At 56.1% G+C, this 25,638-nt stretch overlaps 7 protein-coding genes across 7 annotated transcripts; 4 read left to right on the forward strand and 3 right to left on the reverse strand.

The window, feature by feature from the left end:
• Window positions 1-935: 935 nt before the first annotated feature.
• GMORB2_3987 (uncharacterized protein) lies at window positions 936-3,258 on the forward strand (the record flags this gene model as incomplete). Its single annotated transcript, XM_035465963.1, has 3 exons — window positions 936-1,112; window positions 1,332-1,627; window positions 1,692-3,258. The coding sequence occupies 3 exons, from the start codon at window positions 936-938 to the stop codon at window positions 3,256-3,258; spliced, it is 2,040 nt and encodes a 679-aa protein (XP_035323800.1).
• A 1,730-nt stretch (window positions 3,259-4,988) lies between these two features.
• Window positions 4,989-6,832, forward strand: GMORB2_3988 (putative methyltransferase; the record flags this gene model as incomplete). The annotated part of the gene is made up of 3 exons (XM_035465964.1): window positions 4,989-5,768; window positions 5,954-6,199; window positions 6,749-6,832. 3 exons carry the CDS (start codon window positions 4,989-4,991, stop codon window positions 6,830-6,832), a joined length of 1,110 nt encoding a protein of 369 aa, XP_035323801.1.
• Window positions 6,833-7,009: 177 nt separating this feature from the next.
• On the forward strand, window positions 7,010-9,961 carry GMORB2_3989 (uncharacterized protein; the record flags this gene model as incomplete). The annotated part of the gene is made up of 5 exons (XM_035465965.1): window positions 7,010-7,017; window positions 7,874-8,080; window positions 8,230-8,295; window positions 8,375-8,707; window positions 8,791-9,961. 5 exons carry the CDS (start codon window positions 7,010-7,012, stop codon window positions 9,959-9,961), a joined length of 1,785 nt encoding a protein of 594 aa, XP_035323802.1.
• A 1,272-nt stretch (window positions 9,962-11,233) lies between these two features.
• On the reverse strand, window positions 11,234-14,052 carry GMORB2_3990 (uncharacterized protein; the record flags this gene model as incomplete). The annotated part of the gene is made up of 7 exons (XM_035465966.1): window positions 11,234-12,380; window positions 12,589-12,982; window positions 13,069-13,207; window positions 13,248-13,394; window positions 13,458-13,553; window positions 13,627-13,843; window positions 13,943-14,052. 7 exons carry the CDS (start codon window positions 14,050-14,052, stop codon window positions 11,234-11,236), a joined length of 2,250 nt encoding a protein of 749 aa, XP_035323803.1.
• A 2,763-nt stretch (window positions 14,053-16,815) lies between these two features.
• GMORB2_3991 (serine threonine-protein kinase Sgk2) lies at window positions 16,816-19,074 on the reverse strand (the record flags this gene model as incomplete). Its single annotated transcript, XM_035465967.1, has 1 exon — window positions 16,816-19,074. One exon carries the CDS (start codon window positions 19,072-19,074, stop codon window positions 16,816-16,818), a length of 2,259 nt encoding a protein of 752 aa, XP_035323804.1.
• Window positions 19,075-21,389: 2,315 nt separating this feature from the next.
• On the reverse strand, window positions 21,390-21,866 carry GMORB2_3992 (DNA-directed RNA polymerases I, II, and III subunit RPABC5; the record flags this gene model as incomplete). Its single annotated transcript, XM_035465968.1, has 4 exons — window positions 21,390-21,441; window positions 21,514-21,600; window positions 21,677-21,738; window positions 21,831-21,866. 4 exons carry the CDS (start codon window positions 21,864-21,866, stop codon window positions 21,390-21,392), a joined length of 237 nt encoding a protein of 78 aa, XP_035323805.1.
• Window positions 21,867-22,332: 466 nt separating this feature from the next.
• Window positions 22,333-25,559, forward strand: GMORB2_3993 (NET1-associated nuclear protein 1 (U3 small nucleolar RNA-associated protein 17); the record flags this gene model as incomplete). The annotated part of the gene is made up of 3 exons (XM_035465969.1): window positions 22,333-22,610; window positions 22,693-23,591; window positions 23,695-25,559. The coding sequence occupies 3 exons, from the start codon at window positions 22,333-22,335 to the stop codon at window positions 25,557-25,559; spliced, it is 3,042 nt and encodes a 1,013-aa protein (XP_035323806.1).
• Window positions 25,560-25,638: the final 79 nt, after the last annotated feature.

The following is a 25,638-nucleotide window of genomic DNA, read 5'->3' on the forward strand; positions in this document are numbered from 1 at the left end:
TAGGTGCATCACGGGCTGCTTGGGGGATCGGCTACCCAGAAGGCCAAGACTGCCACCGCCCACCTCTACGGAGTAATACGCTGTATCTGTATCGGTACGTCGCATGTACAGCGGGGCCTACGTGCTAGGGACCCAGAACACGGCACGCCCTCCAGGTCTCCCTCCCTAACCCACCCCCCCAAAGCTCAGCACTAAACCTGGAACTGGCTGGCTGGCTGGTGGCAGCCCACCCGCTAAAGCCGCCCCGGAACTTTCCTCTCTCTCACCCATCCCGTCGTCATGAGAGACTTCCACCGCTTCCCTCACAACCTCTCCTCCTCCTCTCCATTGTTCCTCCTCGACACTCTTCTTCTCTCTTCTTCTCCCTGCGCGTACACGGCCGTGGCTCATACCCTCTCCTCTCCGTCAATACAGCCTCGACACTCTCTCAGCTTCCTGCCCAGCCGATATTCCATACCACTCCCTCCTCTCTCTTCCTTCCTCCCCTTTCTCTCCTAGCTGGACAGCTCCGCCACCGAGAAAGGTCGTCATTGCTGCCCGTTCCACCAAGCGGCCCAGCCAGCAGTTGCTGGGCTGCCTCGCCTCGCCTCGTTTTCGCCTCGACCGTCAATCACCTACTGACAATGTGACGGTCTTTGCACTTACTCACTCGCCACCCTTCTTCTTGCGTCTCTGAATCCAACTCGGCATTCTCTCCTCTCTTTGCTACAGACTCATACTCGCCTTCTCTCTCTCTCTCTCTCTCTCTCTCCAACCCCCCGGGAACCAACCATCCGTCATCTCCACACACATCCACTCTTCGGATCATCATCACGAACTTCGAACCCTTCGACCATCTCAACCACGATATCCCTTTCTTTTTTTTCCCTCTCCCGATCTCCCGATACCGGATACCGGATACCACCCCAGATACCAGATCGTTCGGCTGCTTCGCCATGAATGCCATCAAGATTCCGGAGAGCGGGGTGCTGCTCAAGGGCGCTCCTGGCGAGGATTCCGATCCTCTGCCTCAGCAGGCCTTTGCATTCTCCCTCAGCGATAATGTCATCGAAGACATGATCAAATGCGTTCAGGATGGCGGAGACTTGCAATTGGCACTGGGGTCCAAACCTGTCAGTATCCTCTCACCTTGAATGCTGCATTGCCCCCCCCCCCCATGAATGCACCATCCTCACCCGCGCCCTCAAGAGGCAGCTGGCAAACCGGTTCTCTGCCAGCTGCTGCCAGCAGGCATCTCAGAGCACAAGGCCTCGTCTATACCGGATCCGTCATGGAAGAAGCCCGCTGGCCGTCCCTGCCGTATACTGACCGTGACCTCTCTCTTCGGATAGACCCTCCGCTACGACTCGAAATCGCATCGCATCACCCCTCCACCCGACGACCACCCCTACGATCTCTATCTCACGCAACCCTACAACTCCCTGCGAGAGGCCACCCACATTCCCGCCATGTCCCTCTTCCATACGCCGAAGCCGAACAAGGCCGCGTCCAAGGCTGCACCTCCTGCAAAGGGAGCTTCGGCCAAGGCCAAGGCCCAGCACGGCAAAGGCTCCTCAAACTCGGATATCGATTCCGACATGGAGACTCTGCAGAACGGCATTGCCGCCGACAAGGCTGCCAAGGAGACGTGAGCTCGTCCTGTCCCACGTGTGGCTTTCCTTCGAGGTGGGATTACTGACCGATGATATCAGATCCGTGCTCCTGTCCGGACCGCTCGACCCGAAGCGACAGGCCAAGATGAAGAATAAGCTCTCCTGGGGCAACGGCAACACCAACCGGTCGCTTTCGATCTCGCCCGCCATCAAGCCGATCTCACCGTCGATGAACCCGACCCTCTCCTCCGCGGAGCGCGTCAAGCAGCAGCGCATCCCTCTGATACACGAGCTGGCCGTCGGCGAGCAGACGACAAGTTACCTGCAGAAGAAATGGACGTCGAAACCCGAAGACTTCCGGCCGGCACTCGAAAAGGTGGCCGACGGAAGCGGCGACGGCAAAAAGTGGACACTGCGAAAGGTTTACTGGAAGGAACTGGACGTCTGGAACTACGACTACGACAGCGAAGAGGTTCGGCAGCAGGCGATCAAGAACGCCATCAGGCAATACGACAAGCAGCGGCTCTCGGCATCGGACCCGGAATGGGAGAGGCTCAACCCCCCCGACGACCGGGGCAAGGGCATATGCCTGAGCGCGCTTCAGAGCAGGATCAACAAGGCGTCTACGCCGTCCATCAAGGTCCAGAGGGCGGATGACAGCCCGTCGTCCAGGGATGACGGCGAGCTGGATGAGGGCGAGAAGCACAAGAGCGAGTCCATGTCGAGATCGAGCTCGAACCCTCTGCCCAAGGCAAAGAAGGTCAGCGCGTCGGAGGCTCAGGCCAAGAGGCTGCTGAGCAGCAGCGGCGGCAACAACGGCAACGGCAACAAGACCAAGGCCGCCCCGCAGAAGCGATCGCCGAGCAAGCCCAAGCCGGCAAGGGAGGGCGGAGGGAAGCAGCAGCCGTTGTCGCAGGAGTTCATCGAGAACTCGGATTCATCCGAAGACGATCCGGTGGCAAGGCCGGAACCGCCCAAGAAGGCGGCCGCCAAGGTCTCGGACAAGTCGGCCGCCAGGACTGCGAGCAAGCCTGCCGAGAAGCCCGTCGAGAAGCCCGCCGAGAAGCCCGCCGCGAAACCGACCGACAGGGCGGCGTCCAAGCCGGTGGACAGGAAGCCCAAGGCGGCCGCGGCCGCACCCGTACAGAGGCCGGCGGCGACCAAGACGGCACCGAAGCGGCCGCTGTCGGACGACGACTCGTCGTCCAGCTCGGGCACGCCACTGTCGAAGCGCATCAAGCCCAAGCAGCCGCTGCCGAGCGGCCAGCCGGCCAAGAAACGGCCGCTGGACTCGCGCCAGGCCCACCGCGACGCAGCACCGGCGGCGAGCAAGAACAAGAGCACGTCGCCGACCAAGTCGTCACCCCTGGCGGCGTCTCCACCCACCAACGCGTCGGACGTGTCGGACGATCCGCCGCCTCCGAGCAGGAAGCGCAAGTCCGAGATGGACAACCACCGGGTCCCGCCGGCCAAGCGACCGCAGGTGTCACCCGATCTGGTGACCCGAGCTCAGAAATTCAAGATCAAGTACTCGCAGTACGAGGCCCTCCACCACGAGATCTCGGCCCTGACGGATCCACCTCAGAGCAAGCTGGATCATCTCCGGTACATGAGGGAGGGCCTGGAGCGAATGAAGGCGGAGATTTACAAGAGTTATAATGCTTGAGATCCTCATCGCATGCCCTGACTCGGCGTAACAGGAGAAGGTATGATGGACTTTTTTTTTTCTCCTCTTCTTTTCTTTATTATTACTATTTTTTTATTTTTTTCTTGCATCTTGGAGTTTCCGGAAGGGGGATTTCACAGGGTACCCCTAAAAAAAAACCAATCCTGAGCTGAGGAAGGCGTGACTTTTGTCTTGTTTAAATTTGCTTTTTTTTGATTCTTTCCCTTGAGAGACAAATTTTTTTTTATAAACATTTTTGCTTTTTATTTTTATTTTGGTCTAGTATTATTTTCTTGCTATCGACATGATGGATCGGCGGGGGAGAGAGGAGAGGGGAGAGGGGAGAGAGAGAGAGAGAGATGAGGTTCTCATGGGGGATGTCGACGAAAACAAGAAAGAGAAAAATGAGTTCAAGGAGTTGAAAGAGGGGTGCGGGGGGCTATACAGGAATACCGAGGAGGCCTAGGTTGATCTTGTCTGTACACTTTTGACGTTTGATGCATAGATGGGAAGCCGAAGATGGTGAATTGAGATGATGGCATGATCCTCCCATGTGTCTTTTACATGCTTACAGGAGTAGAATATAGCAAAACAACAACAACAACAACAACAATAACAACAAGTTTTCATTATTTTTTGATCTAATTCTTTTTTGCAAGACATAAAAGTTCAGGACATGAGAGTCTTGAAAGATGGTGATCTGCATCATGAGCATCCCCCCATCATCATTGCTCGTTTTCGTGGCACCACCTTTCTATGCTGTAGATGGACGGGTCAACCGATCGTGGTGCTATGCGCGGATGGATCAAAATGACTAATTCATATATATGTATATATATATATATATACATATATATCCGTTTCTTGACTTGTTGACTTGGAAAGTGTTCGGTATGCCTGAACGATGACTGATATTATTGATAAGTCGCTGGCATTCGTAATCCTCTCGGTATTACATATCGATACTGCATCAATACCTGACACCGACACTGACCTAACCTGGACCTGAAAACTTGTGCTTCCTGCTTGCGACAGCACGCCATGACCCGTAGGCGTGGATACGGTGGTGTCAGCCTACCGGTACGTCCTGGGTTGATGAGTTTTGTGTCTGATTGCTTGATGGAAGGAAAGGGAGGAAATCTATGAAGTTATCTACAGATGTGAGGGTGGCAGCAGCTCCTGGCTGCTTAGTCATACAATCTCGGGTGCCACAAACTTAGACCAAGAACGGCTCCATCGATTGGATAAGAGTGTGGACCCGGGCTTACACGGGCCCCCGGGGGGGGGGGGGGGAGGATAGAATAATAATAATAATTAACAAAAAAAAAAGAAGAATGGTTACGAATTTGGGTTTTTTTTTCTTTTCTTTTCTTTTCTTTTCTTTTATATTTTTTTTACTTTTTTTTATTGCAAAACTCATGCTCATAATGCATACATTGTGATTATTCGGTAAGTTTGGGCCTTTTGAGGGCATCGTTGCGAGATAAGGGAATAGACATTTTTTTACCTCTCGTTTTCACCAAGTCAACAGAGTGAAGAGGAAGAAGAAGGACAAAGAGGGACAGAAGGGAGGAGACTTTTCTTCTTCTTTTTTTCGGGAAAAGAACAGAAGGCAGAAGTAAAGCAGAGAGTTCAAAAGAGAAGGGATCGAAAAAGAAGAACAAGAAGAAGAGGCAAAAAAAGAGAAGAAAAAAAAGAGAAGAGAGAGAAAAAGAAAACACCGCACAAGAATGCCTCCAACACCAGAAGACCTCCCTCAGATCTGGCAACGCCCGAGCTACTCATCGCTCATATCGGCCCTGGAGAGCCTCGAGGTCCGATTGCCGGTATGGAATCACGGGCGGAAGAGGTCCGACGTCCTGGCCGAGCAGGAGACCCTGGCGAACCGGCACAACGCCTCTGCGACGCGGTACCTGTCCACCATCATCGGGAGTCGGCTGTCCTGGCTGGACGGCGACGAGGAGCGCGACCGGGTGTGGGACCAGGCCAGCAGGCGGATGGCGGAGCGGTGCGGGCGGATGGCCATGGGCGAGGTCCTCCGCTCCTGGCCGTTCGACCCCGTCGCCGACCAGCAGGGGGGTGAGGGAGGCGGCGGCAGGAGCGGCGGCATCGCATCGTTCGAACCCTTCGAGCTGGTCATCAAGGAGCCCGGGCTGACGGGGGACTCGCTGGGTCTCAAGACCTGGGCGTCGTCGTACGTGCTGGCGCGGAACCTGCCGAGGCTGGGAGCCACCGTGCTCTTCCGCCTGTTTGACGAGTCGCTGGGGGAGCCCCGGCCGGACGTGCTCGAGCTGGGGTCGGGGACGGGCCTGCTGGGCATCGCGGCCGCCGCCGTCTGGAAGGTCCCCGTCACCCTGACCGATATGCCGGCCATAGTGGCCAACCTCGAGGACAATGCCGACAGGAACTCGGAGCTGGTCGAGAGGAGGGGGGGCTCGCTACGGGTCGGCCGTCTCACCTGGGGGGGAGAGGTCGACGAGGGACTCTTCGAGAAGGCGAACCGGTTCAAGGTATGTCTATCCGTCCGTCAACCCGTCTGCCTGCCTGTCTATCTGGCTGGCTGGCTGGCTGGCTTTGGAGTCTTGTCTGTCCAATCCTGTCCCATCTCATGGTAAAGAAGAAGACAGACAGAGAGAGAGAGGGGGGCTAGGGGTTGAATCGAAAGAAGAGAAAGATACTAACCGGTGCTTCTCAGATTGTCCTCGTTGCCGATCCGTTATATGATGACAACCACCCGACTCTGCTGGCCTCCGCCATAGACCAGCACCTCTCGCTCGACGCGGAAGCTCGAGCGGTGATCATGGTGCCTCTGAGAGACGAGACGACGGTCCGGCTGCTGAAGGATTTCAAGGAGGCCATGGCCGGCCTCGTGACCCCCCTCGCATGTGACGACGGGCAGGAGGAGGAGCTCGAGGGCCAGGATGACTGGGACTCGGCCAGCGTGAGGTGCTGGCTGGGGATATTCCGCAGGAAGCCGGCAAACGTCCCTGCAGCAGCTTCAGCTCCAGGGGACGGGGAATGAGGATCGACGCATATGCAAGCACACATACACACACACACATATATACATATACATACACATACACACATATACACATACACACATATACACACATATACATATACATACACATATACATACACATGCACAGGGGAGAAGAGGTAGGATACACCTTCTCGACCACGAAAAGAAAGAAAGAAAAGTCAGCTACCATACAGATGACCTGACCTGACCTGACCTGTAAAGTCATTGACAATATACAATCAATGTACGTGACCCGACATTCAGAGTTGTATATATATACATATATGTATATATATATATATATATATATATATTTAAAAAAACAATAACGGGAAAAAACCCCCCCCCCCCAAAAAAAAAACTCACATGGTCCAACATCTGACGTGACGCAGAGCAATGTACCTCCTCGGCTGACCCAAACTCATAACCATTTCTAGAGATATCAAGAGCCTCTAACAGCTTCAGCCGGCTGCTCGACGGCTGCACGGTCCATCTCTTGATGTCGTCTTGCCAGCTGTCAACATTCTGCCCTCGCCTCCCACCTCTTGACCGGTGACCCTTTTTATTTATTATTCTTATATATATATCGAGAAAAAAATCTCCCTCTCCGCTTGTTACAAGTCCACCTTTGTCACGAGTGCCTCTCTCTCTCTCTCTCTCACTCCACATACATATATATTCTTCCCCTTGTTTTCCTTCTCGTGATCTCTATCCAAGTTTGCTACTATGAAAAAGTAAGCCTCTCCAAACTCTCGACCTTTTCTTCTTCTTCTCCCTTGCTAGTATCATAGAAAAGATGATTATTCCCCTCCATTCTATTTCTCAACAGCCACTTCCTTCTTCTTCTTCTTCTCAAGAGTTGAAGACAAACGTAACGTTGATCAAGAGTCAACGTTGCCTCGTACTTCTTCACAACTGTGCCTGAGACTCCTTTCCGGTTTCCTTTTTACTATATCTCTCCTCTCCCCCACCCCCTCTCAGAAGAGAGGGAAAGGGGAAAGAAAAGGTGAGTGAATCGCAGTCGAGTTCGGGGAACGTGGTCTTTGGTTGTGTGTCCCTCCCCCTCGCCCCCCCCCTCGCCCTCGCCCTCGCTTGTGTCGTCGTCTCGAACGACGTCAATATCCCCAACGCCCCGCCGCGTCATACCAACATTTGAACGTATACAGGACGCTGACCGGTAAGAGGGGAACAGAGCCGAAGGTAAACATCATCGTACGACAAACAAGAGAAGAAGAAGAAGAAGAAGCAGAGGAAAGAAAACAAAAACGAGAGACAAGGAAACTCTGATACATCCTTTTCTCTCTCTCTCTCTCTCTCTCTATCCTCTCCCTCTCGTATGATTTATACTGCTGAGCCACATCCCGGCAGCAACGTTTCTGTGCTACGGATCCTCACCCTGTCGAGAGGGTCATAAAAAGGGTCGTCTGTCCGAGAAGACGAGTCGACATTCTTAAATTGGCAGAGAGACTCCTTCTCCTTCTTTTTCTTCTTCTTGTTCTTCTCGATCACGAGACCATTCTGATCGAGGACTGCCCTCATATACCTCATCTTATTTCATCTTCACACACACTTCTCGTTATAGGAGAACAGAATCTTCAAATCACCGATGCCGCCCTTCAACATGACAGGCACACCTACATACCGCCCGGCTGAGATACAATTCATACTGCACTCGCTCGTGCGTCGCGTCAAGCACAGTCAGATCAGGCATGACTTCGAGCACATGTTCAGGAGGCGCCTGGCGCCCAACCAGATCCGCTACGTCAAGAACAAGTACGGCCGGGACTCGCGGTACAAGTAAGCGCTCCCTGTCTTCGCCCCCCCCCCCCCCTCTCAACTCCAGCCCCCTCCCCCGGGAACTGACAGCTCCCCGCAGCTCGGTCATGGTGAACTACCGAGGCCGTCACGCCGTCGACCTCGAGNCATGACTTCGAGCACATGTTCAGGAGGCGCCTGGCGCCCAACCAGATCCGCTACGTCAAGAACAAGTACGGCCGGGACTCGCGGTACAAGTAAGCCTCCCCTCTCAACTCCAGCCCCCTCCCCTCTCAACTCCAGCCCCCTCCCCCGGGAACTGACAGCTCCCCGCAGCTCGGTCATGGTGAACTACCGAGGCCGTCACGCCGTCGACCTCGAGGAAGCCCTCGGCCGTCCCCGGCCTCCCCCTCCCACCATCGCACCCGACCCTGCGGCTTCTGTCCTGGCCGGGCCCGAGCCGCACTCTCACTCGGTCCGTCACCAGTGGATCGACCGGTCAACCGAGCTGTCACCCCACGGGCTCTACTCTCCCCAGCAGCTCATGAACGGATGCGCATCCCTCCCTCTCCCTGCCCCCCTCCCTCTTCCTCCCACCGACTTCTCCGCCCTCCCCCGGGACACGGTGACGCCGGTTGCCGACGCCAGCGCCGACGTCGACCATCCCCGGTAGGCTCTTCCCCTCTTCTTCCCCCCCCCGCAGTACCCCTCTCCAAAGTCATCGCTCGCTGATGATGACCCATCCTCGACAGATCTCGACCGCAGTACGTCGACCAGGATCAGGACCCGGGATGGAGCTCGGCCGAGCCCAGCCTCAACGGCGGTTCGGCCAAGATGACCCCCTCCGTATCCCCGGGGACGACCCTTTCCCCTCCCGTGGAGGACACCGGCACGCCCCCCGGCTTCGACGACCCCATGCACGCCGCAATCCACATGTCCGTGGCCGTGAACGGGGCCGCCACCGGCCTGGGCCCGGGGCAATACTACGATACCCGACTACTCTCCGACTCGGGGCCGTACAGCAACCCCGACCTCTCCGCCATCTCCGCCCACGACGCCGGCTACCTCGAGCCCGCGGCCTTTGCGAGCGAGCCCCTCCTCGACCATCACCATCACCCCCCCCATTCCCCTCCCCCGGTCCTCATGTCGGTCGAGCAGGACGCCCTCGACGACGTCGAGGTCATGTTCTTCCGGCAGACGGCGGCGGTCGGCAGCCTCCGCGACGAGGACTACCTCGCGTCCACCGGCCCGGTTCTCGGCCCGGTTCCCGGCTTCGACGTCCCGCCCCGCGACTTCTGGGACTACTACTCCCCCGTCCCCAACGTCGGGCCCGTCGAGCCGCACGTCTCCCTCGGCGACGATCCGGTCGGGACGCCGTCCGGCTCCGGCATCGCCAACTGCGGTCTCGGGCTCGTCAACCTCCCCGCCGACATCTACGCCCGGGACGACGGCACCCGTCGTCAGCCCCGGGACGACGCACCCCTCGTCGCCACCACGCGATCTGGCCACTCCGGCGCCGGCGCCGGCGCCGGCCCGGTCGAGGACCCCCCCACCCGCCAGGCGGATGCCGCCCCGGACACCCAGAAGCCCTACACCGACATCTACAGCCCCTTCTTCCCGTATACCTACATGCCCGACGACACCTACGGGCCCGGCGCCTTCCACGTCAGACCGGGCCCGGCCGGCCCCTGGGGCTTCACCGGCCCCCACGTCCCAACCTACGACGACCCCGCGGCTGCGCGTCCGACCCGCGTCGACCCGGCCGACCACGAACCGGCCAATTTCCCCTCTGAGCAGCACCGTCTCGACGACGAGTACTACGAGGAACCTGGGAGGTTCCCGAGGCCCTGTGATGCTCTTCTTACCTCGCCTCCTCCGATCATCAATTACAACTCGCCTCTCGAGGACGTTGATGGCGATTAGCTGGGGTTTCTCAACTTGGGCCTTGGGCCATCTGGCCGTTTCTGCTCGTACTGATCATGTCGTCGAGGATGATCTCTGAATGATTATATCAAGTTGCTTTTTTTTATTTGCTCTTTTTTTTTTGTTTCTCTGTTTCTTATATATATCTATATATATATTATGATTATTATATTTTGAATCTTTTTTTTTGTTTTATCCTAATCTATATTCATTATGTTTACTCATTAAGTTTTTTTTGTTTCTTTCAAATTTTCTTTTTTCTATATTGCGCTCTTAGGTTCTCATTACAATGGTCAAATGTTCATCTATATTATTAGCATCGAGCCTTGACGTTGTCACATCACGTTGGAATTTAAGAAGCGGCTTGGTTCGTTTACGCTTCTTCTTTTTTTTCTGTAACATATTTTGACCTTGGGGGAAGTTTTTTCACATCTTCAACATTTATTGAAAGAACCAAAAACAAAGGCAGGCTAAAAGAGGAGAGTTAATAGTGGCCTTTACGGATGGATAAGAGGTTCAAGTTACGCTGGAAAGTTTCCATGACGTCTACAAAGGTAGGTTCGGGTTCGATACGGCATTGATGCTCTTATACGTAATAACGGGTATTATCATACATCTAAACTTGGACTGACAATACCAGACTTGAGTTGAAAAAAAAAAAAGACAAAGATGATAGCTCAGGGTGACAATGTAAAGTTACCGTGTGCATTGAATCGTACACAGCAGTGCAATATAACCAAGTGAACAAGATCTGACGAGGTCGGCATTCAATATATGAATATTCGGAATGGATGCAGATGGCTAGGTGAAAATGATATTTGGTAAACCGACTGATACCTAGACATGGAGTAAAGTATTGGAGTTGAAAATGTAGGCAAGTCCTTAATTCGTACCAGATATGTATGATGTTATAAAAAAACGACGGGCTTTCACCAGGGTATGTGATTATAATGTGCGCGAAAGAGAGCAAGCACTTGGTAGAAAAATCGCATAGAAAGATTTGCAAAAAAAAAAAACCAAAAAAAAACCAGAGAGATAGCCACCCTGATTGTATCCTCGCACATGAAAGAAGATTAAGATGTAAAAGAGCCAGTGGAAAAGGAGGTCATGATTTGATGGCAGGAATAGAGGAGGGGGAGGGGGGGAGGAAAGAAAGAGAGACGCCAATCAAATTATATCTTGTCATGGTTCGAGGGGAGAAGGGAAAGAGAAGAAAGAGAGAGAGAGAGAAAGAGAGAGAGAGAGGGAGGGAGAGAGAAAGACTAGAGAAGGCTAGATAGAAATATAGACGTTTCTTCGTGAATCGACCTCGTCGATGGGAAACTGAAAGACCAGACCAAACAGGTTACGCAGGTAGGTGTACCGCGTAGATGACTGCGCCATGATGTGCACGCTCTTGGCCATGTCGTGGGCGCTGACCCTCTTGCCTCGGGCCGGGAGGGCCTGGCCACGCGGGATGATGTTGTCCGTCAGGACCGAGTTCTTGTACTGGTCCAGCAGCGTCCTCTGGGAGGCGAAGGCGTCGGGCGGCAGGCTCTGCACGAACTTCTGGAAGTAGGCCGAGCCCATCTTGGGGTCCGAGGAGGCGACGGCGTCCCGGTTGAGGCCCAGGTTCATGGCCGCGCGGAGGACGAGCACCTTGGCCCGGCCGAGGTTGACGTCCTCGTTGGCCGAGGCCGTGGCCGTCGTCGTCGCCGTGCTCGACGTCCGCGTGCTGCTCTTGGTGCTCTGCGAGTAGCTCGACAGGTTGGACGCGTTGCTGGACCACCGCCCGCCCCGGCCGTTGTCGCCCGCCGTCCCCAGCACCATGATGTTGGGCATCTGCGGGGACCGGCTCTCCGGCGAGACGGGCGTGTCTTCGAACTCGGTCACCGGCGTCTCGGGGATGGCGTGCGTTTGCTTGCGCGACGGCGGGGACGCCTGCTGCTGCGGCTGCTGCGGCTGCTGCGGCTGCTGCGGCTGCTGTTGGTGCTGGTGCTGGTGCTGGTGCTGGTGCTTCTGCTGGTGCTTGTCCTCTCGTCGGCTGCTCTTGGCGCTCTCGCGCCCGCCGCCGCGGCGTGATGATCGGTTCGATGTCCGACTCTCGGCACGGTCCGACGGCAGAGACCCGAAGCTTGCCTGGCTGGGTCGCGGCGTGTTGCGGTCCGGCTGCACCTGAGACCAGCCGTGGCGGTAGATGTCCATGAGGTCCCAGCAGGCCTGCACGGCAGACTTGAGGAGCGTCTCGTCGGGAGCACGTCGCTCGAGCTTGCTCTGTCGCAGGTTGAAGAGCATCTCGGCTAGGCCCCAGCATGCGCGGAGCAGCTGATCCGTCTCATCAGAGTATCCGCCGCGCTGCTTCATCAGCCGGTGACATAGTGTGATGTAGAAGTCGAGCGTTCGCTCCATGAATTCGTCGGGCAGGTGTCGGTCCTGAGAACTGTAGAGACTAGGGTTGGGTGTGAGCCTTCTGTTTTCTCTCCTCCCTTTTATTATTATTATTATTATTATTTTAATTGGAAATTTTTTTGATAGAAAAAACTTCGCCCTCTCTTTTTCCTTTTCTTCTTCTTTTTCCATTGCTCCATTTTTTTTTGTCTCTGCACATTCAGAGGCATGAATGCGTGCACAGAAGAAGGGAGACTTACTGCTTGTTGAGTTCAAAGCTAACACGGAGGATGGAATCCGTGGCCGGGTCAGTGCTGTCGCGGATATCAAACAGAGCCTGGCAGAAGTCGCGGCAGTGCTCCAGGCTCGTGCTGACGTTGAGGACCTCTGCACGGTCCTCGGAGCTGCTCTGGAGCACGCGGCAGAGCTTCCAGCATGACTTCCACGCCCTGCCGTAGGCATCCGGGGTGCCGGAGCTGTGGAAGACCTTGGACCTATGGCCGTAGCTCAGGCTGGCAAACGTGTTGCACAGCTTCCAGCTGTCCTGGAAGGCCATCCGGAGAGACGTGATCTCGTCGTCATCGTCCTGACCAGGATAGGTGCGGGAGTCGTATCCTTCGTCGTCACCCTCATTCTCCGTCTGCTCTTCGATCTCTGCGCACGGATGGAAGGAATGCATCAGTGGTGAATCGGGACGTGACCCACTGCGGGGTTGCGGTCAGAGGGGAGGGAATGCTTACTCTCGAGGCTCCCTGTGCTGCTGGAGCGTAGACGGCTTCCGTCGCTCAGCATGTCGTCCAGGTCCTGGGCTCGCGGGGTGGTGCTGTCTAGGGTGAAGCGGATGGGCTTCACGTCGGTGGAGATGGGTGGTCGAGAAAGCTGCCGCGCGCGTCAGTCGGGTCAAGTCTGGGATGCATACATGCACGTGCTCTTGCGGAGATTGCGGGCATATACCGACCCTTGAAGGCTCGCCGCCGCTGAGAGTGGCCAGACTAGCTTCGCGTTCGTTCGGCTGGCTTGACTTGCCAGCGTCGCCTTGCTGGTTCTCTCCGGTCGGTGGTGATTTCTATGCACGGCGGCGACGGTCAGCAGGGGATCGGTCTTGCAGGGGTGGAGAACGAGTCCGCACCCAGCTGGAGAAAGTCTCGGGGGCGTGAATGACGGACACGGCCTCCTCGCCGCCTTGGCGCACGTTTTCCGGGATGTCAGTCGCGAGACTCAGAGTCTGGTGAGGCTAGTGTCAGCAGCGGATGGGCAGCCTTCTGAGTCCTAGTCCTGGCATCCACCTTTCCACCCACCTCATATCTAAGGTGCTCGGGAGCGGCGTCGGCATACGAAGCACGCCGCACCTCCTCGGTAGCGTCGTCTTCGATCTCGGTGGTCTCGGTGCCGTTGGAGGTGACTGGCGAGGGGCCGACAATGTCACTGGGGCTCATCACGTTGGAGTTGGAGGATATACGGCTGGCGGAGCTAGGAAGGAGGGACGACGAGTCGGTCGTAGGAGGAGGGGAGGAGCTGCGGGTCGGTAGGAGAGAAGTGTAAGTATCGAAAGGTCAGAGGGATGGGGAGAAGGAGGGAGAGCTGCAAATCCTTGCTGGATGAGATAGGACCTACACAACTCTGGCGGGCGAGTGGAGGGACCCAGATCCCGATGCGGCTGACATGGCAGGCGAGCTTGCGAAGGGGAATTGCAGCGAGGATCGGAGAGGGGCCTCGAGAGCCATGATTGCTGTACAGGTCGAAGACGAAGGTGATGATGAATCGACGATGTCATACGTCGACGGATGGCCGTACTTTGAAGGAGGAGGAGGAGGAGGAGGGGGAGGAGAGTGATGTCCTGCTCAGAGCAAAGCGAGCAAGCAAGCACTAGCTTTCCGAGATTGAATCCCAAGGCTGAGATGGAGAATCCTCTCCTTTTCTCTGTTTCCGAGAAGAAGGAGGAAGAGAATGAAAGGAGGGAAGGGGAGAGAGAGAGAGAGAGAGAGAAGAAAGCACGGTCCCGGGACAAGGTCGCGATGTTGGGCCTTGCAAGCTTCGACCGGGCAGACTGCTGTGATGTGTGCGGTCTCTCCTCCTACGTTGGCTCCACCAGAGCTTCAGTATCAACAACACGTACACAGACACAGGCACAGACAGACACAGACACAGACACAGGCACGCACGCTCAAGGCAATGGAGGTGCTGCAACGGAACAGGTGAAGCCCGAGGTCTGGTCTCCAGGAGGGTGAGCCGGTCGGAGGCCGAAAGAAGAGGGGGGAAAAAAAAGTGAAGAAGGAGGGTTGGTGATCGGTGAGATGATTATAGAGAGAATAGAGAGATAGAGAGGGAGAGAGTGAGATAATGAAGAAAGAAACCAACAGACTGGATGTCCGAGAGAAAAAAAGAAAAAAAAAACGGTACAACCGAACCCGCGGCTGTCCAAAGCGGTCAAAAGTCAGCACTAGGCGACACAAAAGGAAAAAGGCAGCGTTGGGGGGGGGGGGGGGGGGGGTGGGAGGGAGAGAGAGAGCGGGAGAGTGTGAGGGAGGGAGAGTGTGAAGGAGAGAGAGAGAGAGAGAGAGAGCGCGTGTGTGTGTGTTGGTGGAAAGGTGGGCGGGCAGTAAGGCATGAGCAAGGTGATCAACCTCTCTCTTCCTCATCATGGTGGAGTTGCTGCCATTACCATTGGGGAGTGTTCGGCGGTTACGCGCCCGGCTTCTCTCTCTCTCTCTCTCTCTCTCTCTCTTGACGAGGGAGGGGTCCATTTCCCTAGTACGGGTGCTATGGAGTACAGAAGAGGCACGAGCATCAGAGTACGGGAGAGGAGTATTGCTCCGTACAGATACTTCAAGGTATGATCTGTTGGTCGTATCCCCATCAGCAGAGCACCCAATAAAGATGAGTCTTGGCAACATATCCCCTGCAACGATGGCGGCGACAGAACCCTGGGGGGTCCAAGTACTTTTTATTTTTATTTTTTATTTTTTATTTTTTTTTAAAAAAAAAAATCAGTTGTACTTTGTATTGGAATTTTATCTCGCATCTTCCAGTCCGAGAGTCGAGCTACCATCAAAGTACAGGTACTCGCCGTACTCGCTGACGACCATATCGGCACAACCCTAGCCTCCTCTCTCCTAGCTGCTGTTCCCTGTCCCCACGATCCCTGACCGGGGCCCCTCTTCTTCATCCGGTTCTGGTTCCTCCTCCCCAGGCCGAGGACCGGGGGACCATCCTCCCTCGAACCTGAACCTGGAGCCTCTCGAACGAGCTGACGTCGTCCGGAAGGGAGACAAGGCCGAGAGAGGACGGGAAACTTGACGAGGGGAAGGGGGGGGGGGGGCGTTGACGAAGAAGAAGCACGCACGCACGGGGTTCCATCCGCCAGAGTTGAAGTGGTCACCGTCTAACCGGTCTCACTCACCTCGACGGCCAACATACATCAGGCACTCCGTACGTGCGTCGCATTGCATTAGCATCGGTCCACGGCAGCGTCTATCGTGTGCAGAGGCAGGAGGAAGCAGGCATAGATTGAAGGCGGCACCCAACAACGATACCACCGTACTCTGTACTCTGTACTCTGAAAGAGGGGGGGCGGGCTCCAGGTCCCAGCATGACGATGCGCGTCCGACGGGAACAAGTCCCCTCTCCCGGGTGAGGAGGGAAGCACGGCTCGATCTCTGGATAATCGACGTACACCCGTCATGGCGAACAGGCGACGCACCGTACGACTCAGAGCACCCATCTCTGCGCCGTGAATATTTCTGAACCCGGTGAGATCGAAGCCGTGGCACATCAGAGTGCACGTAGAAGATTGGGAAAGAAAAGAAGAAGAGGATGAAGCCACGGCAAATCAAGCCATCGGACACCTTTCCTCGTGGGGGGGGGGAGCTGAACGAGTACGAATCAGGATCCAAGCATCAGATGCAATCATGGTCCCATCAGGAAGAGAGGGAAAGGCAGGCCTCATTCCTGAAACCGCCATACCCAGATCTTCGGGACTCATCCACAGGGATTTCCCATCTACGTGGTGGTCAGAGGCCGTGCCGCGAGGCCCGTAAACGTGTACACACGGGTCTCACAACTTGTGGTTCGTTGCGAACCATGGCGGAACCCTCCCCTCCCCCCCCCACCTCTTCCCTTTCGGACTCTCTGCTTCAATCAGAGTCCGCGGTGCCTTCAAGCTTCTTTTTTTTATAGTTTTTTTTTATAGTTTTATTATTATTATTATTATTATTTTGACATTCTCTCGTGTCTTCTGAACCCACGGCTATGGTCCAGGGGGAGGCTGGGTGAGTCCGAGTCCGGTCGGCCTGGCCTAGGTAGACAAGACCTGTGCTGATCGGGTCAAGGCTATGATATGGAAAGAAGACATTCTTGTTATTGTTTATTGTTTCCTACTACCACCCCCCCCCCCCCCCCCCCCCCCCCAAGCCCCGGCATAATGGCATCCCTTACTCGCATGAAGATACATGCACTCTGCACCCTAGCACTGCTCTTTATCCTACGACTTATAACCTACCGACTGCGTCGTTGTAGGCTTCTATGATGGGACTGTAGAGCTGGTCAGGGTCTCCCGACGGGGTCCCGACAACCATCCTCGCTGTATCCGTAAAGAGGATTGATCTGATCCGTAAGCATAGGGGCTTCACCACATCGAGCGTCTCGGGAAACTCGCCCATGATCCTTTCTAGACCATTCACACTCATAGCACCCTCCTTAGTCATGGCAATCTCCTCCAATCCCCCAACCTCCCACTTCCGTAGCAGACTCTCCCGAGGCTTCTTCTTCTTCCCTTCACCCTTGAACCCGTTATACCATGACTGGCGTGCACACATCCAGAGCAAGACGTAGAAGAAGGACTCTAGGTCGTGGCGATAGGTGTGGTCAACCCTACGTAGGACCTCGACTGCCATGAACTGCACCGTACCCGTCAGATGTCGCGCTCCGCTCGGCCTGCTGTCTCTCTCCTTGGCTAGATCGAGGTCGATAAGCATGCCGTTGAAGCCATCTGCCGTCTCGGGTCTCGTAATGATAATGTTGTTGGACGAGATATCGCGGTGGAGGATGTTTCCGGTGATATAGAGAGACCGGTGGGCTCTGATCGCATCTCGCATGGCCTCGAGCAGCTCCCTGACCGTCTCGAAGTTACTGAGGATGCGACCGGTAGGCGATACGACGAGGCAAGAGTAGATCCTGTTCTCCCAGAGGTCCTCGCCTGTCATATACAGGCTAGGTTTGTCTTTACTGACCGACAGCTGGCTGCTAGCTTCTCGAGATCGCTTCTCTGACCCCGATGTATCGTTGGATATTCCGTCCGACCGCTTGCGCTTCCAGCCGACGACCGGGCTTGCTAATGGTAGCAATGTAGAACTGTCGTCGTTCTGAAACTGGTGGCGTTTATGGAATTCCAAGCCCTCGCGTAGTTCGCCGATAGAGGTGATCCGTYTATAGGCTACCGCCTTGGTCACCCCCTTGACGCCTCGTTCTCTTGCTAGACTTAGATGCTCAATCTCTAGCTTCCGCTTGTCGGAGACCCATGAGAACTTTGCTACGTTGCCGTTTCGCGTTGTGTAGCATGCAGTCCCTCGGCATACGACTGCGTTCTGCCGTACGAGCGGCCTACTGAGCCTGATTCTCGTCGCATCGCTGTCTATATCGTCTAGCACAACATAGCGGTGCTCACCTTCCCGTTCGATAAACGTATCTAGGCCCATGGCCTCTTCGTCCATTGTCGCGTACCCGACAAGAGCGCGTGCGAATTGGTCTGGCCTATCGTGGATGTTAAAGGGCCCCGAGCTATACGGTCCAGACCGATCAAAGACCCAGAGCTCTATCATAGATGCACAGAGTAGGAAAGCGTGGATAAATCTCCGCGTAGGCTGATCTCTAAAAATGCTTCGTATATGACGTGTTAGCTGTAGAAGGTCGGCCTTGAATCTGCTAGTTTCGTAGGATTTCTTCTGCTCCCCTATGACGAGGATATCTCTAAACATGAAAGCTCTATCCGTATGCGTGGGCCTTTGGAAAAATATATCCATCTGGCCTTTCCGTCCATCGAACTGGTTAGCGGCCTGGGTGGTATAAAGCTTGTGCGGTGCCCCGGCCAAGGCGCTTTCTTGTAGTGAACACAGCCAGTCCCAGACGGCCCATTCGTTAGTAACTGATGGAAATGCCGACCACTTCTTCCCATCGTACGCCGTCATCACGTCTTGTAACATTCTTCTCTGATCATCGCTCCAGTTCTGGGGGTTGAAGAATTTATCGCAGAAGCCGCCGACACCGCGAAAGGTGCAGTCCCTGATCTCGAAGAGGAGCTCCTTCTCGATAACCTCGCGTGTTTCGTTGTCGGCAAGCCGACCCGAGCTCGCCTTGACGGGAGTCCCTGCGAAGGTTGGGACGATACCAGTCGGTGGGGGCGTGTGTATGCCAAGAGCGTCGACGACGTCAAAGACTGAGGCCCAGACGACATGGTCGGGTGATTCGTCGACTATGTGTCGGATCAAGGGTACGAAGTGATAGAGGTCAAGTGTGCCTTTCTGAAGCTGCCGTCGTATGGATAGCAATCTGACTGCCATCCTGTCATCTCCGTCGCGAGAGAGGAGGCTATACGCAGCGGGCGACAGAACCAGACAGCCTAAAAGGTCGCTGATGTCTTCCTGTAGAGGCTCGTCCAGATCGGAGCGGCACAGCTGAGCTCGACATGAATCGAGAAAGCCACGGAGAGGTCGTGTCGAGATGATGTCGACATCCCGCTGGGTCAGGACCATATTGACGCTTCTTCGCGGGTAATATGTAGCCTGCTCGCTCGCTATGCTTGGAGGAGAAGAAGAGAGGGCGAGAGGCCGGGTAGGGATTCAGTGTTCAAATGATGCCAGGTAGCAAAAACTCGTCCTTCTCGGTGGTTTGTAGTGTGTTGTGTTGATCATCTCAACGAGGGACATGGCGGCTGAGGTTATCTGTCATAGTAACTCACGCCGGAAGAAGGTTTACTCGCTGTCCGTCACGTCAACCTTGTTTGCGGTCGCCCCTTCCATTCTGTTTGTTCGGAATGACTCTGGATATTTTACTTTTGTTCGGTATCACTCCGAAGACTGCGAAACTTTGGATGAGCTGCCCGCATATTATCTGGTCGGCCCTTCCATTCTTTCGGCCTTGTGTACGTATTCGATCAGATCGGTGGCATTGCTGAGCGATCTATCTGGCTGGTGCTCGGGCAGGCACGCATCTCAGCAGGCTCCGACGGCGGTCTCCTGAGTTGAAGGATGAGAATCTCAAGTTGAGGCGTCCCGCACTGACGAACCGCCGATCCCTTGCCCCGCCCCCTTCCCCGCCTGCACACACCCACAGTCGAGAGGCGGCACGATCACTACTGCCACCCCTCCAGCAGAGTGAGAAGGAGAGGAGGAGGAAGCCTCGCTGCCGGGCCTGTCACCGTTTTGGCTCCATGGTTCCCCGGGCAGGGATCTAAGCGCCGGGCTCCTCTCCCCCATCCCTGTCTTGGGCCCATGCATGGCTCTTTCGGGCCAGTGTTGTCCACGCCGAAACACACCACACAGCAGACACCATAGGACTTTGCTCGTGGCTCTCCACTTTTTGTTCTCTCACGAGTTTTCTTCTTTTCTTTTTTCTCTTCTTTTTTTCTTTCTTCTTCATTACTTTTATTTACTTTATTCTGGTGGAAAATTGCCACGCGTCTGTAGGAATGACGCGAGACATTGAACCAGATTGTTGGTACAGGTTACGGTTTGAATCATCGCGTCTCACTCTCTTTATTGCTACTATTACTACTACTACCATGACTATCATCAGTACTCCGTACTCCGGACAGGGCTGAGACAGAATCGTACGGCAAGGCATCGTCATGTATTGTCAGTGTAAATCTGCAACAAACGAGGAGAAAGGATCAAGAGTGGCGGTTATTCCTCCGCAGGCGGCAGGTATCTTGTTTACGAATGCACGTTGGTCGTAAGAGTATGCATTATTACCGCATGTGCATATATACTTATCCATACTACTAGTACGAGTAGTAATACGTCGTATACAAGATGAAAAGATGACAAGATAAAAAAAAAAGCATCTCCATTGACCTAGCCGTCATCCACTCACGCCGTTATGCCCATCCTAGGGATGTAACCTGACCTACTAGAGAGACCAATTCCCCCTCCCCCCCCCCCCCCCCCCCGGATACTCTCTTGAGCTTCGCGCATAAAGACATCGGCCAAGTCACCAATCATCGAGCAACGGTCTCGAAGGCTCAGACCACACACGCGTCTCTTGCTCGTCAATCCATAATCCTTTTCGTATTATAGTCTGCAGACCGCCAGGCTATTTGTCATCTTCATATCATGCCCAATCTCTGGTCTTTCACCGTAAGAATCACACAAGCGCTTGAGATCCGCCCTGAAGGGAGAGTGAGGGGGGGGGGGGGGGGGGGGGGGGAGGGCAGCCTTGATCTTGACTGCTCCATCTTCCTTTGTCCCTCCCCCCCCCCGTAGAATCTTGGCATTGACACCTCTGGTAACTGGGATATCTACCTATCCGACGTTGCCCTAGTTCCAACATTGCAGAAAGCATATGCCCCCCCCCCTCCCTCTTGAAGGTCCAGGCATCTTGCCCTGAATTCAGTCACCCCCAAAACTCCGCCTCCAGTGCCGATTCTGCACTGATACCCAAAGTGCAGAAGTCGACAAAGTCCTGCAGGACTATAAAAGGTTATACCGACCAACAGCATGATGCAATTCGCTGCAAAGGATGTGAAATAGTCCGACTATGCTGCTCTTCACTTTGCCCCCCCCCCCATTAGTTTGCGCGATCAAATTTCCCAGGACGGGCATTCTTGATGTACCCTTACAGAGAGAGGGTATAATCTGTCGAGGAAATTTGCTTTTTCGGTTTGTTTTTATGAGACTCCTTTTGTGCGAAAGTTGTCTTTCAAATTTCCATGCGCCATAGAAAGAGGAAAAGAAATCAGTCAAACGCCTCCCCACGAGAAGAAAGATAGCGGAAACAGAACATGATCAGAAAAATCCATGTCGCCACGAAAGAGTGTAAAACATGATGTCGTGTGTCTCTCTCCCCTTCCTCACATCTCGTTCAGTTCCTGCTTCTTCTCGTTACGGCCGTCGGGCGTGTACCTAGGGGAACGAATGTCAATCTGTATTCTGCTCTGACGGTTGGGAGGATATCGTATCCGGGAGCAAGCGTACTTGAGGAGCTTCTCGACGAGGTCGACGTGGGTCATGATCATACGGCGGCAGCAGTATCGCTTGAGACCGAGCTCGTCCATGGCGTCTCTGTTTCCATCCCGAATTCGTAATTAGCATTTTTCGTCCGCACAGCGTGATACATCAGTCAGGTCAGAAGACATACCCGTCAGTCTTCCGTGGGTCGGCAATCAGCTGAAGGTAGCGTTCCCAGAGGTCGCCGGTGACCTATTGATTGGGGGGGGGAAGAGGAGTCAGCCCATCATGTTGTCACTCAAGCACTAAACACAGCACACGGAACGTGCGAGATCCCATCATACCTTGCCACAGGAGAAGCACCGGATCGGGATAATCATCTTGACGGGACGAGATGGGGAGATGATCTGGCGGGTTGATCGTTTCGATATGGAAAGAAGAGAAGGTCTTTTTTCTTTGCGACAAAGTCGCGTTCAGCTCTCGTATGATGCTAGAAAATGAAAATTATAGATAAGCCGACGTATTTCCGGTACGCCGTAGCTTTTTTTTTTTCCTGTTCTCGTTGGCTTATCTTATCAGCTTGACTTTGCTGGAACCGAGCAAAAAAAAAAAAAAAAAAAAAAAGGAAAGAGAGAAAGAAATCGTCCATTAATGGTTGGCGGGACCAAATTTTTGACGTACCTCCCACTTTCATCCCCATCACATTTCCCAGGAAAGCCACCCTTTTCTTCTCCTCGTTCTTCTTCCTCTTCCTCTTCCTCATTACGTTTGGAAAGAGAAAGAGAGGAGGGTATGAACAAAGAGAGAACGGAAGAACGGACGGACGGACGATTCCAAACTGCCATAATGGCCGGCAATCGGAGATCTGCCGACGACAAGATCAAGAAGCGCAAGAGGGATCTCAACGATGCGGACGCGAAATCGAAGCGCCACAGGAAGATCAATGGAGCGGTAGAGAAGATACAAGACGCCAACGATGCCTCCGCCACGTTGGAAGAGGTCGGCCTGCGCCATCTAGACCTTGTCAAGCCGACGAGGACGGACAGCGAGGCAGGATGGAGAGTCTCCAAGCCCATGGGTGGGCGTATGCTAGACATCGACCCCATCTTGACAGACGATGAGCAGTGGGTTCCTCCCCCTCCCCCCTCCTCGCCTGCCATCATGGTCATCTCTCGCTTCTAACTGTGGGAATGATCCCGTGCGCAGATACCTGATCATCGCCTACAACACGTCGATACAGGTCTACGCAGCATCCGACTCCCTCCTCGTACGGAGGATACCGATCAGCACCGCCGACAGCAAGGCGCCCAATGACAGCAGCACCAGCAACGCGAAGCCCGCCGTCATCATCTCGATGCGCCTCTCCAAGAAGTCCCCCGACTCCGTCTGGGTGGCCACCTCGGACGGTCGCGTCTTCCACGTCAACTGGACCGGGACCCTGACCGGGACCCCGGACACGAGCTTCCGCACAAACTCCAAGACGGCCAGGGCCATGGTGGTCATGACCATCGGGGACGGCGGTAACGGCGGCGGTAGTGCATCCAAGAAGCCTAGCGTGGCTGGCGCTGCCGGCTCCGCCCACGACGTCGTCCTCGTCGTCGAGTCGGACAAGTCAGCCCGCCTCGAGATCACGGCCTACCTCCCCAGCGAGAGGGACGGCAACAAGAAGCCCCGGTCCAGGAGCCTCTTCAGCATCAAGAAGGGCGGCGGATCGGGCCTGCAGCTCCTGGAGTCCGCCAACGCCGGGCGCGTGCTGGTCGGCGCCCTGCACGACCGCGTGTTCCTCGGCGCCGCGACCTTTGCCGGCTCTGCCGACGGCCTCGACCAGCTCCGGTACGACTTCTTCTCCTTCGACACCCCGGACATCGTCACGTCCATCGACGTCAGGGCCCGCGCCGTCTCCGGCAAGAGGGCCAGGTCCTCGGATGCCAACCAGGTCGTCGATGTGCTCGTCGGAGGCGCCAGGGGCTCCATCTACCTCTACCACGACGCCGTCAACCGGCTCCAGGCCGTCGGCAGGGGTAGCTCGGACAAGGAGCCCATCCAGGCTCAGAAGTATCACTGGCACAGGAAGGCTGTCCACTCGGTCAAGTGGTCCCGCGATGGTGAGCTCTCTCTCTTCTTCCTGCTCCTTCCTCCTCTTATTTCGAACCCTCGTAGTGCTACGTGCTTGAATATTGTGATTTATGTGCTGACATATCTCCCCAGGGAACTACATGATCTCTGGTGGATCCGAAAACGTCCTCGTCATGTGGCAGATGGACACGTCCAAGAAGGATTTCCTGCCTCACCTATCGGGCAGCGTGGAGAACATTGTCGTGTCGCGGAGCGGCGCGTCGTACACGGTGCACCTGGATGACAACTCGACCATGATCATCTCCACGGCCGAGATGAAGCCGACAGCCTACGTGTCGGGGATCCAGTCGGCAGCCGTCAACGTCACCGTCCCCAAGGACCTGCTGGTGCGGCGCCTGTGGACGTCGCCCGAGCACGTGCGGCGGGTGGTGCCGGCGGCGATTCGGCCGTCGGACCCGTCCAAGCTCCACGTGTGCGTGGGAGGCGGCCAGCAGGCCACGACGTCGGGTGACTACTCGGCGCCGCTGCTGCAGTCGTTCGACCTCGAGACCTTCACCAGCGTCATGAAGCAGCCGCTGGCGCGGACGCAGCCGACCGACAACAACCTCAGCAACAGGGGCTACCCGATCGACGAGCCGCTCGTGACGCACGTGGCCTTCTCGGCCGACGGCAAGTGGCTCGCCAGCGTCGACGACTGGAAGCCGGCGGAGCGTGACGTCGACAACGTCAGCGGCGACCTGCGCGACCAGCTCGTCCGCGAGCGTCGCGAGGTGCACCTCAAGTTCTGGGAGATGGGCGCCTCCGGTGCGACCGGCGACGGCGACCAGACGGCCGCTCTGGTGTCGCGCATCAACGCACCCCACGCCACCGGCCACCCGGAGGCCGTGCTGGACCTGGCCGCCGCGCCCTCGTCCGCGTGCTTCGCCACCATCGGCGGCGACGGCGCGGTGCGTGTCTGGCGGCCCCGCGTGCGCAGGTCGGGCGGCATCGTCGCCAGGGGCCCCGACGGCCGCGACCTCTACTCGTGGGGCTGCAGCCAGGTGATAGCGGTGGGGGACGGTCTCGGCCAGGACGCGGCCGTCGACCCGGTCAGCTCGGCGGGCACGGCGTCGTCGGCCGGCCCGCAGGGCTCCATCGCCTTTTCCGAGGACGGGTCGACCATGTTCGCGGCCTTTGGCGGCGTCGACGCGGGAGTGGTGCACGTCATCGACGCGGCGTCGGGCGAGGTCGTCAAGACGCTGCAGGACCTGTGGACCGGCCGCCTCCGGTCCATCGAGACGCTGTCGTCGTCCTTGGTCGTCCTGTCCGACGAGCTGATCGTCTACGACGTCGTGGGCGATGAGCTGCGCTACGGCATCGCCATCCCCCCCGCCGCCGCCGCCGCCGCGGCCGATGGCATCCCAGGCGGTGCGGACCTCGTTCAGCTCAAGGTCGACCACCGCTCCGGCCACTTCGCCGTCTCCCTCCCCCTCGGGGAGGTGTCGAGCATCGGCATCTTCGACCCGCAGGACCCGGAGCCGCTGCTCGTGCGCAGCGTCCCGCACCGCATCGTCAGCCTCGTGGCTGCGCCCGACACGAGCGGCTTCATGGCGCTCGACGACGCCGCCCAGATCTGGACCGTCACCGAGGAGTCGGACCCCTCGTCGCTCGTCGCCGTCCAGCCCCTCGAGGACCTGCGCCTCGATGGTCCCGCCACCACGCACCCGGGCAGCTCGGTCGGCGCTCTGCTCGGGAATGAGGAGGGCGATGCCGAGATGGGCAGCGACGACGACGACGACGACGACGACGACGACGAGGGTGGCGCCGTGGTCGAGACCGAGGACACGCACATGGCCGACGACGACGATGACCATGTTCACGCCAGTGTCGTGGCTCAGCAGCACCTATCAGACATCTTCGATGCCGCGCCGGCGTTTGCCGGTCCTTCTATCGAGGACATGTTCTACAAGGTCACAGGTCTACTGGGTGGTTCAAAGCCGCTGGTACCAGCGGAATGAGTTTGGAGGGGAGGGGGAGAAAGAGCAGGGCGTTGTTTTTTGTTAAATTTTTTTTGGTGGGTGGAAGGGGAGGGGGGGG

The sequence above is a fragment of the Geosmithia morbida genome, assembly GCF_012550715.1.
Source record: "Geosmithia morbida isolate 1262 chromosome Unknown scaffold_2, whole genome shotgun sequence".
Lineage (NCBI taxonomy): Eukaryota > Fungi > Ascomycota > Sordariomycetes > Hypocreales > Bionectriaceae > Geosmithia > Geosmithia morbida.